The 11,693-nt window shown below is 40.3% G+C and overlaps 1 protein-coding gene across 1 annotated transcript; it reads left to right on the top strand.

The window, feature by feature from the left end:
• Window positions 1-412: 412 nt before the first annotated feature.
• LOC104458653 lies at window positions 413-9,905 on the top strand (the record flags this gene model as incomplete). Its single annotated transcript, XM_010079156.1, has 7 exons — window positions 413-566; window positions 3,271-3,416; window positions 5,011-5,187; window positions 5,771-5,884; window positions 7,670-7,756; window positions 9,266-9,413; window positions 9,874-9,905. Coding segments are annotated over 7 exons (858 nt in total), but the record flags the coding sequence as incomplete, so codon positions are not given.
• Between the last annotated feature and the right edge of the window lie 1,788 nt (window positions 9,906-11,693).

Raw genomic sequence — 11,693 nt, 5'->3', positions numbered from 1 at the left:
ATATATCTCCCTCACAGCCTTTACACGTCGCTCAGAAGAGTGAGCCTTTCTTTACAGTTTTCTAAAAGTAAAAATTTTGATAGGGGGTACTGGGAAAAAGGCACTGGCTGGAGGTGGCTGTGTTGTGGTAGGTGTGTATCTGGGCAGTGGCGATCTCCAGGAGATGGGACTGCAACACTGAGGAAGGCAGAGGGCAGTCTGTAGGTACAAACCAGGAGGCCCTAGGCTGAGATTAATTACAAAATAAAGTTAGAGTTCTCCCTTTGGAGTTTCCATTCAATTGTAAAGAGCTTCTCTTCCTTTTCCAAGGAAAACCCTGCCCTGGTGTCAGTCAACTTGTTTTAATACGTTTCTTAGGAACAACAACTAGTTTATACTGCATTACGTGTTTAAAAATTTTCTTCCTTTACAGATAAAACCTTGTTCAGAGCTCTCATTCCCTGTGAAGATCTACTTCTGTGTCACTATTTTGTCTCTGCTAAGTGTCATAGGGCTAACCATTGAGACACTTGTTCGACAAACTGAGGAAGATTTCACCATTTCTCTTATTCAGTTAGTTGGAGTTGGTAAGAAACATACTGCTTATATTTTAAAACAAATACATTTTCCCCAACATAGTAATTAAGCAGCAACTGAAGTTTCTTATTTCACTCCATTTGGTGTGATACATTACACCCAGGATCTTCTGCTAGTTCAGCACCAAGAAGCTAGATGCTTTTGCCATTGTTGTTTTTCCCGGTAGTATTTGAAGGAAAGGATCAGTAACAGATAGATTTCATCCAAAATACATTAATGTGTTAGTAGTATGAAAAAATATTCAGGTTTTAGGAAGTTTTGCTATAATTGACTTTCTTACTGGTGCTTCACTAGGCAGGTGTGGCAATGAGTTTGCTTTCAGACAGCTGTCGCTTTATGTAAGGTATACTGAATGTCCAGCTGTGCCAGACGGAGCTTACCATTTCCCATTTTAATGTCTGTGCCATAATGTGCTGGGGAATTCAGAGGCGTCCACACTCCAAGGCTTGTCACAGAACGTACATCTCCTGAGATAAGCTGTGCTTATACCCGACTTTGTCGCTAGTTTCAAGGCACCTTCTTACATTGTAAGAAACGAAACATACACCGTTTGATCTGAAACAAGAAAATGTTAAGTCATCTCTCTGTGTTAAAGTTCCTGCAAGTATTTTAATAAAAGAAAATAAGGACCTCATTTTTTTAAAGCTCTCTTTTTTTTTTTTTTTTTTTTTGTCTAATAATTTATGTCTCACTGGAAGCAAAACGCAAACTTCCTTGGATATTTCCAGTTAGAGCTTCAACAGAAACTTATCTGGATCCCTTTGTATTAAACAGAAATGAAACTTAACATTAAAATAAATACGACTATAAATACTTTAGGAAGTCCTCTTCAGAGGCTTTAGCAGGTCTTGGCTGTTGGCTCGCTGGCCAAAACTGTGTAGAAAAGAATAGACTCTGTGGGTGTAACACCTTGTGTACGAGAAGGACACACTGTCATAAGCAATTGTTGCTTTCCAGCCCTCATGCTTTCACCCAGAACAAAGACAATAGATTTGTCCTGGATTCTGTAATTAGACCCATACAAACAATACTTTTATTCCAAAACTCTGGTTTGATTAGCAGCTTTTCACACAGGACTCAGCGTACCAACACAAATTGCAATGTTAGAACAGACCATCGCTGCCTCCAATCTGTCACACTGGTTTTGTTAGCAACCGCTGTTCTGTGCTTCAGAGAAAAATGAAGAACCTTCATAATAAACCAAATGAATCACGTGATGTTATAAATGGTGAAGCTGAAAACATGCTTGCTAATCCATTTTTCCCCTCCTACCTTCTTTTGATACTAATTAGTATTCTGTGCTGCAACACAGGAAGAAGTGCACGCCTCTCACAAACCTCTAGTTTAAATCAGGAAAAAAAGTGGATTTTAACACACTACTTCAGATTTCAAAATTTTAATGTAAACAAAAGTTATTTTGACATAGTAATCAGTAAAGATAACATCATTCACAGAACATGTTAAAACTATGATTGGTTTACCTTGAGATTTTTATATGTGTGAGAAAAGGTGCATATGCTATCTCTGCAGAAATCTTAATGTCCAGAAAAAAAGCTTGTTTTCAATTTGTATAGACTTCTCATTTAGCAGCTGAATTTGCAAAACAAGGAAATACTGTCTTAAATCTTCCAGGTCTTCCTGAGGTCATAAGCATGCAAAAACCCCACATGATTCACTTTGTAATTTACCAGTCATTCTCAGTTATCTCAATCACTGTCAATAAAAGTGAAAAAGGAAGTTCATTCACTGGAAGGTTTGTTTAAAGAAACTGAAGATATTCTGATACTTTGAAAACTTCTACAACACTTCATCCCCATGTCCCAACATAGCAAACTAGATTATTTGGTGTGCATATTCCAGGAAGCAGCCCTCTGGGAAAAGAAATCTATTGTTACTTTGCCTATGGTAAGAATTAACTAGTGTTTGCAGGAGCATCTTGTATAAGAACAAAGCACTGATTCCTGTTTTTATGAAAGGAAAGCCTTTTCCTCATTTAAGCTTTGTCAAAACAGGTGTGTGGAGTTCAACAGCAACAGCTAACTGTGGTGTTAAGAGTGGTGGGGTTTGGTGTATTTTATAAAAAACATAACTCAGAACTTTCCTGAACCAGTTCTTTTCTGGACTACTTTTTGCAGGGTGGGGTGTTTCAAAATTTCTGCAACAAAAATAAACTGTTAGGAATCCAGTCTAAGTTCAGTTCAACACACAAGCCATTTGTAGTGGTCAGAACCACACAAACAATACTGTAGATGTGTGTGTACGAGTAGTAAATTGCTTGTTAGTCACTTGAATTACTCTCACTGGGAAGATGATGTAATTTCAGTTCTGTAATAAAAATGGTGTTGCTTCATTTAATTCAAATATACTGTTTAACATAATGTTCAACAGAGTATTAGAATAACACACCACAGCTACCAATTAGTTTGGATAGCTAATATGTTGCCATTTTCAAAGTGTTACTTCACACGTAATTTAAAAATCTAAAATGATTTCATTTGTTGTATGGTAAACACAGGGGAGAGTACTCAAGTATCTGATTCAGTCTCCTCAGCAAGAATAAAGATGTGTTCTTGACTGAGGAGCCTAAGTTACACAGTCTTGATCCATTTTGTCATCTAGATCAAGTATATTGAAAAATTGCACCTTGTACAATCTGTGTTCACCTGGCAACTGACCTCTCCTTCTCCTTCCCAGTGTTCTGTATATACTATGTGACTAGAGGAATACTGCAGGAGAATCGCCAGGAGCTCATCGTCTTTATGCTTTCCATCTTGCTCGTGATGTTTCGTTCCATTGTCAACTTCACAGTTCTCTCTGCTGAGCAAAAGCCAAAACTCCTGGTTAGTCTCTTGGCTTTAATTAACTTTGCTTTTCTCCACATCTTGGATTTGAAAATCTTAGAAAGGCAAGATATCTGTGATAAGGGCACTGGTAACAGAGAAAAATCAGACTGAATTAGTCCTACCATAGAATAACAAAATGTGCACCTCCACAACTGCAAATGTGCTTCTCTGAGATACTCTGTGGGCTTCTTTATGGCAGTATCTGAAAGTAACATAAAAATAAAAGAATTTTGCTCATACAGGATTACCTCAGAAGATATCCTTCACTTCACCTACTCTACTTCAGATTTCTGTCTTTAAAACAACCGGCTTAAAGTCACATAAATCTAACCTATGAACAGAAAAGGAATCTCAAGTCTATATGCAAAGACGTAGCCATTAGCCCCACAGCTCCATAAATGCAGCCATGTGTTTTTAAAAGAGTGATGGTAACGGGCTGCGAGGAAACAAAAAGGTACAATGTGCTAGGGGAGGTACTGCCATTCCAGATTATCTTGTTTGCATTTCGTAACAATAAAATGTAATGCAAGGATTGCACTCTATATAATATTAAGATTTGTAGTTAAACTTCCTCTTGCCGTGCTTCTCAGAAGCCCTTCCCTTTCGTGGTCACACCGTTATCACCAATGCGAGAAGGAGGTGTGTGAAATCATAAAAAAATTATTCTTCTAAAGAAGAGATGGCAACCAAGCTAGGAAGATACAGCAGAGCAGAATTTCCCTACTCAATGTACATGGCAGTTGTACATTTAGTTAAACTTACTTATCGACAGCAAACTGGGCTGTTAGGGTCAATAAGGAACAGCATCAAAGAGATGCAAGTTCCTTTAAGGTGTGCATCCCAGTTTATATGTTAAACACAAACTTCAAAGTAAAGGACGGTACAGAAGTTGTACTATCAAGGACATTTTTACTACTATAGAAGTAACTCAGATTACTGTAACTCCTGCTTTCTGAGCCAGAATAAGGCAAACTAGTATAAACATCCTCATAGTGATGTAATTATGATGTTTTGCCACTGCGGCTGTCTTTAAAGCAGCAGACATTTAGTGTGAATGCCAGCAAAGTTGTAGATACTAACCAGACAAAACCCATGTTTTCTGAAATTTAATAAGTAGAGCACTCAGAATAACCCGCTGTCCCCATTCAGATCCATGAGAAGGTTCTTACCAGTTGGTTTATGCCATCCAGGAAGCCTAGAGCCAGTCTCCGTCAAATAAAGACGTTTCTTCAAACTGTATTATAAAACCTCAAACAAAACCTTGCTAGAAGTCATCATGATATTACAGGGAGTGCAAAGGTTATGTTTCTCTTAACAGTTGTAGAACTACTACACTGAGTCATGTAAACCAAAATAGCCAAGGGGAGTTTACAGTCATTACTAAGCGGTTGCAACAAATGGCAAAAATCATGGCCGGATCTCTGCCACTTAATGGTGTGGCGAATGGTCATCTTTAATTGTTGTCTGTTTAAAATACTGTTCCTAGGCAGCCTGGTTCTTACTGCTTTAATATTTCCAGTTAGAGGATTTAAGGTTAACTGGTCCCTGTTTTGGCATGGCCAGTCACATCCTTATTTCTCTTTCCCATCAGGCCCGCTTCATTCTGATCCTCTTGGTTGGCTCCTTTGATGTGATCTGTGCCATCCTCCTCATTCAGAGTCAAAGCATGATGGCCTTTCGAGTGGGGGGAGCTCTGGAAAGCCTACAGTCACAATACTTCATGCTGAACCTCTGCTTTTCCATGCTGACCTTTGATCTTCAGGCACAGGTACAGAACTCTTTCTCCCTGGGTTCCCTTTTTTCCCTCCTAGGGATTATTTTTGACTAGCAGAGCTGAATATTAACTTCCTAAAGCAATCCTGCCCATGTCTTACCTGTCGGATAAGATTAGCTTAATAATGGTCATTTCTCCAGGTGTTTGCTATAGGGAAGCTTAGTTAAAATCTATAAAAATGAATCAACATATATTTTGTCATTGTCCTGCCCAAAAGGAAAACTGAGTCTTATTTTTGGGAGGTATGTCAATAGAAACAACTGCATTGAGAAACTCCAACCCAACACAGCCTCCTAAAATAAGAAAGATTATCACTGCACAACCTCTCAGCCTCCAGTCTCTTGCTATCTGGAGCACATCTTGCTGCCTTCCCTGTTGCCTGTGGTTGCTGATACGGCATACAGAGAAGTATGTCTGTCCTTGTGTCCCGTTTCATACTGTCTGTCAGTTTCTGAGGAAAAATCTTAGCCTTCAGACCTGTGCCCAACTTGCTGTTGCTGGGAGTTTGTGTCAAATATTTTTTGTTGGGCTGTATTGTCTCAAATGAAAAATTTTACCAAATCTTCGCCTCTTTCAGCTCTGCTTGTGCATTCTGCTGATAAGCCTGCATGAGATCAGCCTTCTACACAACATCATCTCAGCAACAGGGGTTCTTTGGGCCTGCCTGAAGGTGACCATTGGCATCATCGCGGTAAGCGTTCAGCTAACAGAGACACTAGCAAGGATAGTTGGGTTCTGAGACTACAAGTTCTCATCCTGAGCAATTATCACAGGCTGGGAAGTCACAGCCACCCCATTCTACATAATACGAAGTGGAAGGGTGCATAAGGTTAACATAAGGATTTGTGAACTTGAAATGTTGTTTTTCATTGTCAATCAGCCTGAACTTCCTCTGAAACCTTGAGAGCTCTGTTCCAAGAATGATTGCAGAATCAGGGCCAAAGTACATCAGATATGCGAGTCTTTTATTACCAGGAAGGAGTTTAGGGGGTTTTGAGTTTCTTGTTTTCTAAGACTCCTTGGGTGTTTGCTTTAGCCATTAAGACAAATTCCTGGCAGCTGAAAAATGGCTTTCCAAGTGTTTTGATGGCTTTCCTTGCTAAAAACGGAGCTAGCACCAAGCACTGTGCTTTTAAAATACTTTGTAACTTTAGGTGCATAGTCGCACAGAGTAATCTTTCTCCTGGACTTTGGAGTGTTGCGGCCACCAACAGCTATCCAGCAGGGACAAACTGAGACAGTACTAACTGTGAGTGACACTTAGGAACACAGATAAGTGTCCTTTGTGAGGCACTGGATATTTGCTGTCAGTTAAATTGTATCAGGTGTGGAAAGAAGGGAGCAATTGGAACCATGTCTGTCTTCCTGCTAGGATTAAAAGTGTAAATCTTAGAAAAGCTGGATACATTTCATGAGGGTCTGGTAGCTTTGCAAAGGATTCTGTCTTAGGCTAGAGTATGTGAACAGTTTGATAGAGGGGTCACAATAGGAACTCCTTTTCCGTACCCTGTTCAGACAAGTTTTTCACAATCAGCTTCTTGCAGATGATGCAGCTGTAGAGAAATATGTCGCATTGTCTCACTTGGTGCTCTCAGAAACTGCACCTGCTATGAGGTTGTTATGTAAGAAAGGTATGGAGACATATATAATCCACCAGAAAGCAGAAGCATAGTAGAGGGGAAAACTTGGAAACGCCTCATAGCCAGTCCTTTCTGGTAATCGCAGTATCTGAAAGCACAGCTAAACCTCATGCTCCCTTATTTCTAGGTTGATGCTCATGCCATTTCACAAGGGGATTATTCATTATTTTCCTTCTATTTATATACATGCTCTCCCACTTACTTTAGTGGATTTATTTTCCTATCTCCATTGTTTATTTTTTCTCTTTTACTAATTACTAATTCTTTCCTCCACCCCTTGCTTCTCAGCCTTTGTTTTCCTTTCCCTTTTGGTCTTATCCTAAGAGGAGCACTAAGCAGTACCATAGAAAACAAAGACAATAGCAGAGGTAGCAGAGAACAGACTCCCTTAGCGGAGGGACAATTCCCTTAATGCTTTTGTAGAGGTTCATGTATTGACCATTGCAGGAGGATCAGTATTGGGTTTGGGGGGAGCCTGTGGTTGATCAGATGTGATCCAATCTTATCATAGCACTGGCACAGTCGCTATTTTAATTCCCAGTGACTCAGCTGTTTTTCTTTCATTTGCTCAGACCTGCCTTTCCAGTTCAGGACTGCTGAAAGTTGCTACCTGCTGGAAAGCCGTCCATCATTTCTTCTTGTCCAAGTCCCAAGGTTAATTGTGAAACAAAGGTCTTCTGACAGTTAAATCCTCTTGCTTCTCCCACGTTTTAGTTCTCAGTGACTTTACTTCTCTGTAATACAAACAACGGTGGAAAAAAAAAGTCACAGAGCCCTTTCAGTCTGTTAGCTATGAAAACATTATAAAGCTGTATATGTCTCATCTTATTTTACAGATTTTAAAAGAACTGAAACCTCTAGTGTGGATTTTTCTGAGTCAGAATGTACCTGAAGTAGTTTATCTCATCTACCTGCTTTACACGGTAATTCAAACTTACTTGCTCGATAACGGGGAGCAAGGCTGGAGGACTCCTCTTCGTTACTGCATCCTTGGGCCCAAAACATGGTGCATCATCCCTGAGCATTCCCCTTCATTGCAGCTCCTGTTAGAATCAATGAGAGCAGCAGGCACGTCCTACCTCTTCAGGATAAGCTTTTCAAGACAGGAGCCATGTCAAGTTGCTGTTGAACTGGTTACTTAGAGGGAGACGGGGAGCAAGGCTGGAGGACTCCTCTTCGTTACTGCATCCTTGGGCCCAAAACATGGTGCATCATCCCTGAGCATTCCCCTTCATTGCAGCTCCTGTTAGAATCAATGAGAGCAGCAGGCACGTCCTACCTCTTCAGGATAAGCTTTTCAAGACAGGAGCCATGTCAAGTTGCTGTTGAACTGGTTACTTAGAGGGAGGGGCCCTGGAAGTCTCTGCAGCTGTGCCGAGGGAAAGGTGCAACAAAATGTTCCAGTACAAGATACGCAGCTCCTCAAAAATGCCTCCCCTCCTTCACAAGTAGTTCCAAGTGGTGCCAGAGCATCTGACCATCTGCAGGGCCTCAAGTCCTTATATTTAAAGAATTTCTTAGGCAGCACCCGCAGCTGTTGATCCTGGTGTAGCCAAAACAACAGACAGTGCAAGCCCAACAAACTCCAGTGTTAGGCATTTTTTTGACGCTACAGTGGTGATAAAGCACTTATCGCTGGGGCACCCCTGCACCTCCCACTACAGATGTGAAAGGCGGTAAGGAAGGAGAAGGGCAGACTGTTCATCCTGGGAAGGGCTCAAATACTGATAGCAGTCGGTGTTTCTCATACTTCACATAGTCTCCAGATGCTGATAAAAGTCCAGCATCTGCATTCATCCAAGTCCTTGGGGTTCTATTCATTAAAGCATGCAGTCAGATCAGGCTCTTGCAATTATTCACAGGCCTGTTTGATCTGGCAAAGCACAGAAGAATCATACACTCAGTATTAACACGCCTGATCATGCTTTGTTCATGGGAGCAGCAATCCTTCATCAATACAGTAGATAGCTGCAGGATATAAATATTGTTGCTTTTAATTAAAAGTTGTCATTTTCTCTGTGTCAGACTCCTCAAAAAAACCACAGGTTAGGCCACTATTAATGTCATAAGCACAGGAATCAGGCTAGCCATGAAAGAAAATGGGATCGTGAAGCTGGCCCCCATACACGCAGACAGTAACAGTACAATGGCAGCCAGGGAACATCACTTCATTCTAGACTTTACAGTGAAAGAAACTGAGATGTAAGATGAAGTCTGGTTTCCTTATCTACAGCTTAATTGTGTTTTCAATCTGGGCACAATACTGTTTTCATATGCCTTTAACGATGCAGAGATCAGAAGGTATAATGCATTTAGCCAGAGTCTGTGTGCAGCCAGGGCATCATGTAATCAGGAACGTGAGACAGTTTAAAAGTGGCTTCGGGTTTTGTGGCAGTAGGTGTTGATTGTTGTATGTCTCCATTTTCCTGCAGGTGATAAGGGAGTGGGGCAAAGGGAATTCTTACACTCTGGAAGCTGCTTTCATGATCGGCTCTTGCATTTCTGTTGCAATAAAATCTGTTTTGTTTTGGTCACTGATTCATGTCTACCGCAGCTTTGGGCAGGGGCTGAGAGAAAGAAGTAAGTACTTGAAAAGCTTAACTTAATGATGAAGCCCACTGTATCACAATCAAGCAGAGAGCTTGTGGAGCCAGGAAAATAGTTAGGGATAGTCACAATAAAAGGCAGATCCCTAATGACATCAGGCACTACTGCAGCCTCAGAATGTACTGGCCTGGCAAAGCTCAGATGGAACATTAGGTGATCTCTCCCTAAAGAAAACTGACATTAGTCAAAGTTGCTTCCAACCTATGCAAGAATTGCTGCTATCCACAAAAACAGGGTGGAAAAATCTCCTTTATACAAGATATATGTAATCTTTCTTCTTTATCACACTGTGTAACTGCCTTATAATAACAGACAGAGACAGAATAAAGGGACCTAGAGAGCCACTACTCTTAAACTACCCAAACCTCCTTTACATGAAGGACATAAATGCTCCTGGGTGTTGGTGTTGACTTATCTATCTTTCTTCCTACAGTGTTTTCTTCCTATGGAAGGATCGACTCCTGAGCATCCGTCCCCTCGTGTTCTATCTGCAGCTCTTACAGAGTGAAGTCCTATCTGGGGGAGTGCTTGTGTTCAGGATGTAAGATAATGGGGCAGTTTCACCGAGCTGGAGGAAGTTGCTCAGAAGTGTCTGTACATTTCTTGGTTCGTATTGTGCTAGGGAACTATAGCAGTGCAGCTGATAACTTAGTTTAAAAAGCAAAGTGTGCTTGGGGAAAGTAACAGTAACCCTCTCAGTTCAGCGAGTTTTGCTGACAGGACAATGCATCTTTCACTCCTTGTTTTCCTGACCTTGCTTTGTAACCGCAGGAGGTTCACAACATGCATGGGAGTAGAGAACATTGTTAACATAAGTGCTACAATAATACTTCCATTTTCAATTTTTTAAAAAATCCCAGCTACACATGGAAACGAAGCAATGTAATCCCTTGCCTTCCTACAGTGTATCTAACCAATGTGCCATTACATACACAAGGTGACTGTTACAATAAGCCTTTAAATTGTAACTTAAAAGTTTGGTATTTTATTGATTGGAACCTTTAGCTACTGGCTATTTTTTAATAAAATATAAACACAGTTTGCACATGGATCATTATTTCTCATTATTTCTCATGAAGAACATGAGTTCAATGGGAAGCCTGTTTACAAACGGAGTATGGAAGAGGCTGGAACTGCAATTTCCGTGTGCTGTGAACATTGCCGTCACACTGCTCTTGAGATACATCTTTAATTACAGGTACCTGTACACTACAAAAAGTAGTTAAAATAGTTTATTGCAGCTTATTAGGGAAATTTATTAGGGAAATGTATTAGGATGATCTCAGAACTTCTATAAAACATAATTTTTTCTTGTCTTAGTCTTCTAAACCTGAAGCAAATCTATTTTATAGATAGCACAAAGGAGGCAGGAAGAGGTTACGCGTCTCTGGTCAGACTGCATACAGCTGACAATACCAAGAGAAAGCACGAGAGTACCAGCTGACGACTGACTTCATCCCACAAGTCAAAATGTGACTATGAATTGTTGCTGAAATGGAGGAACACAATTAAGCATATTCAATCTTTTTATAAAACAAGCAAACATGCAGCAGGCCTAGCCTGGAGCAGGAGCAGTAAGGGAAGACTTCAGACTTGCAGTAGGCCTGTACTTGGTCAAAATTAGGTAAAGAAAGTAGCTTTGTGCTATGCTGCTTTTATCTTCATAGCGAGGAGATGGCAGAAACAATTGTATCATTAGAAGGAGAAAAGTTGTGATTACAGTCAAACATCTTCCCAAAAGCAGAAATGTATTGTTATGCCTTGGAAAATTAAACTTCATATTTTCACAGAAAAATGTTCTTATTCCTGACTAAGGTCTTATTAAATTCCTGCAGAAATCTGCCTGTTCTTTTACACAAGGTCTTGAACTTAATACTTGTGTAGGTAAGAGCTACTAGGCTGAATCTGTGAACGTTTCCTGATGTGAAATCCTGTCAGAATGTGCAGACAGTATCTTGGTGTAGAACTTGTCACAGTGTGCAAGGGGAAGGACAGGATGGGCATTTCAACTACATTTTCAATCTTAAACTTACTAGGTATCCACATTATCTGAGATCATCTCAGATTATTCCCCTTAGTTATTTCTTTCCTAATTTTTCTACTCTTGGGCCTTCCAAAAAGTAGTTAACGTAGCCCAACTAGTTGTACAGAAGATTTGTTTGAACTTGCACAGCAAATCCAGCTTTTATTTTGAAACTTTTGAGAAAAGACTGGTATGAGACACATACATTCAAGAAAGCCTTATGTATATTT

Source organism: Pterocles gutturalis, unplaced genomic scaffold (genome assembly GCF_000699245.1).
Source record: "Pterocles gutturalis isolate BGI_N339 unplaced genomic scaffold, ASM69924v1 scaffold38963, whole genome shotgun sequence".
Classification (NCBI taxonomy): domain Eukaryota; kingdom Metazoa; phylum Chordata; class Aves; order Pterocliformes; family Pteroclidae; genus Pterocles; species Pterocles gutturalis.
The sequence above is the reverse complement of the archived record's forward strand: the minus strand, read 5'-3'. Positions and strand labels throughout refer to the sequence as shown.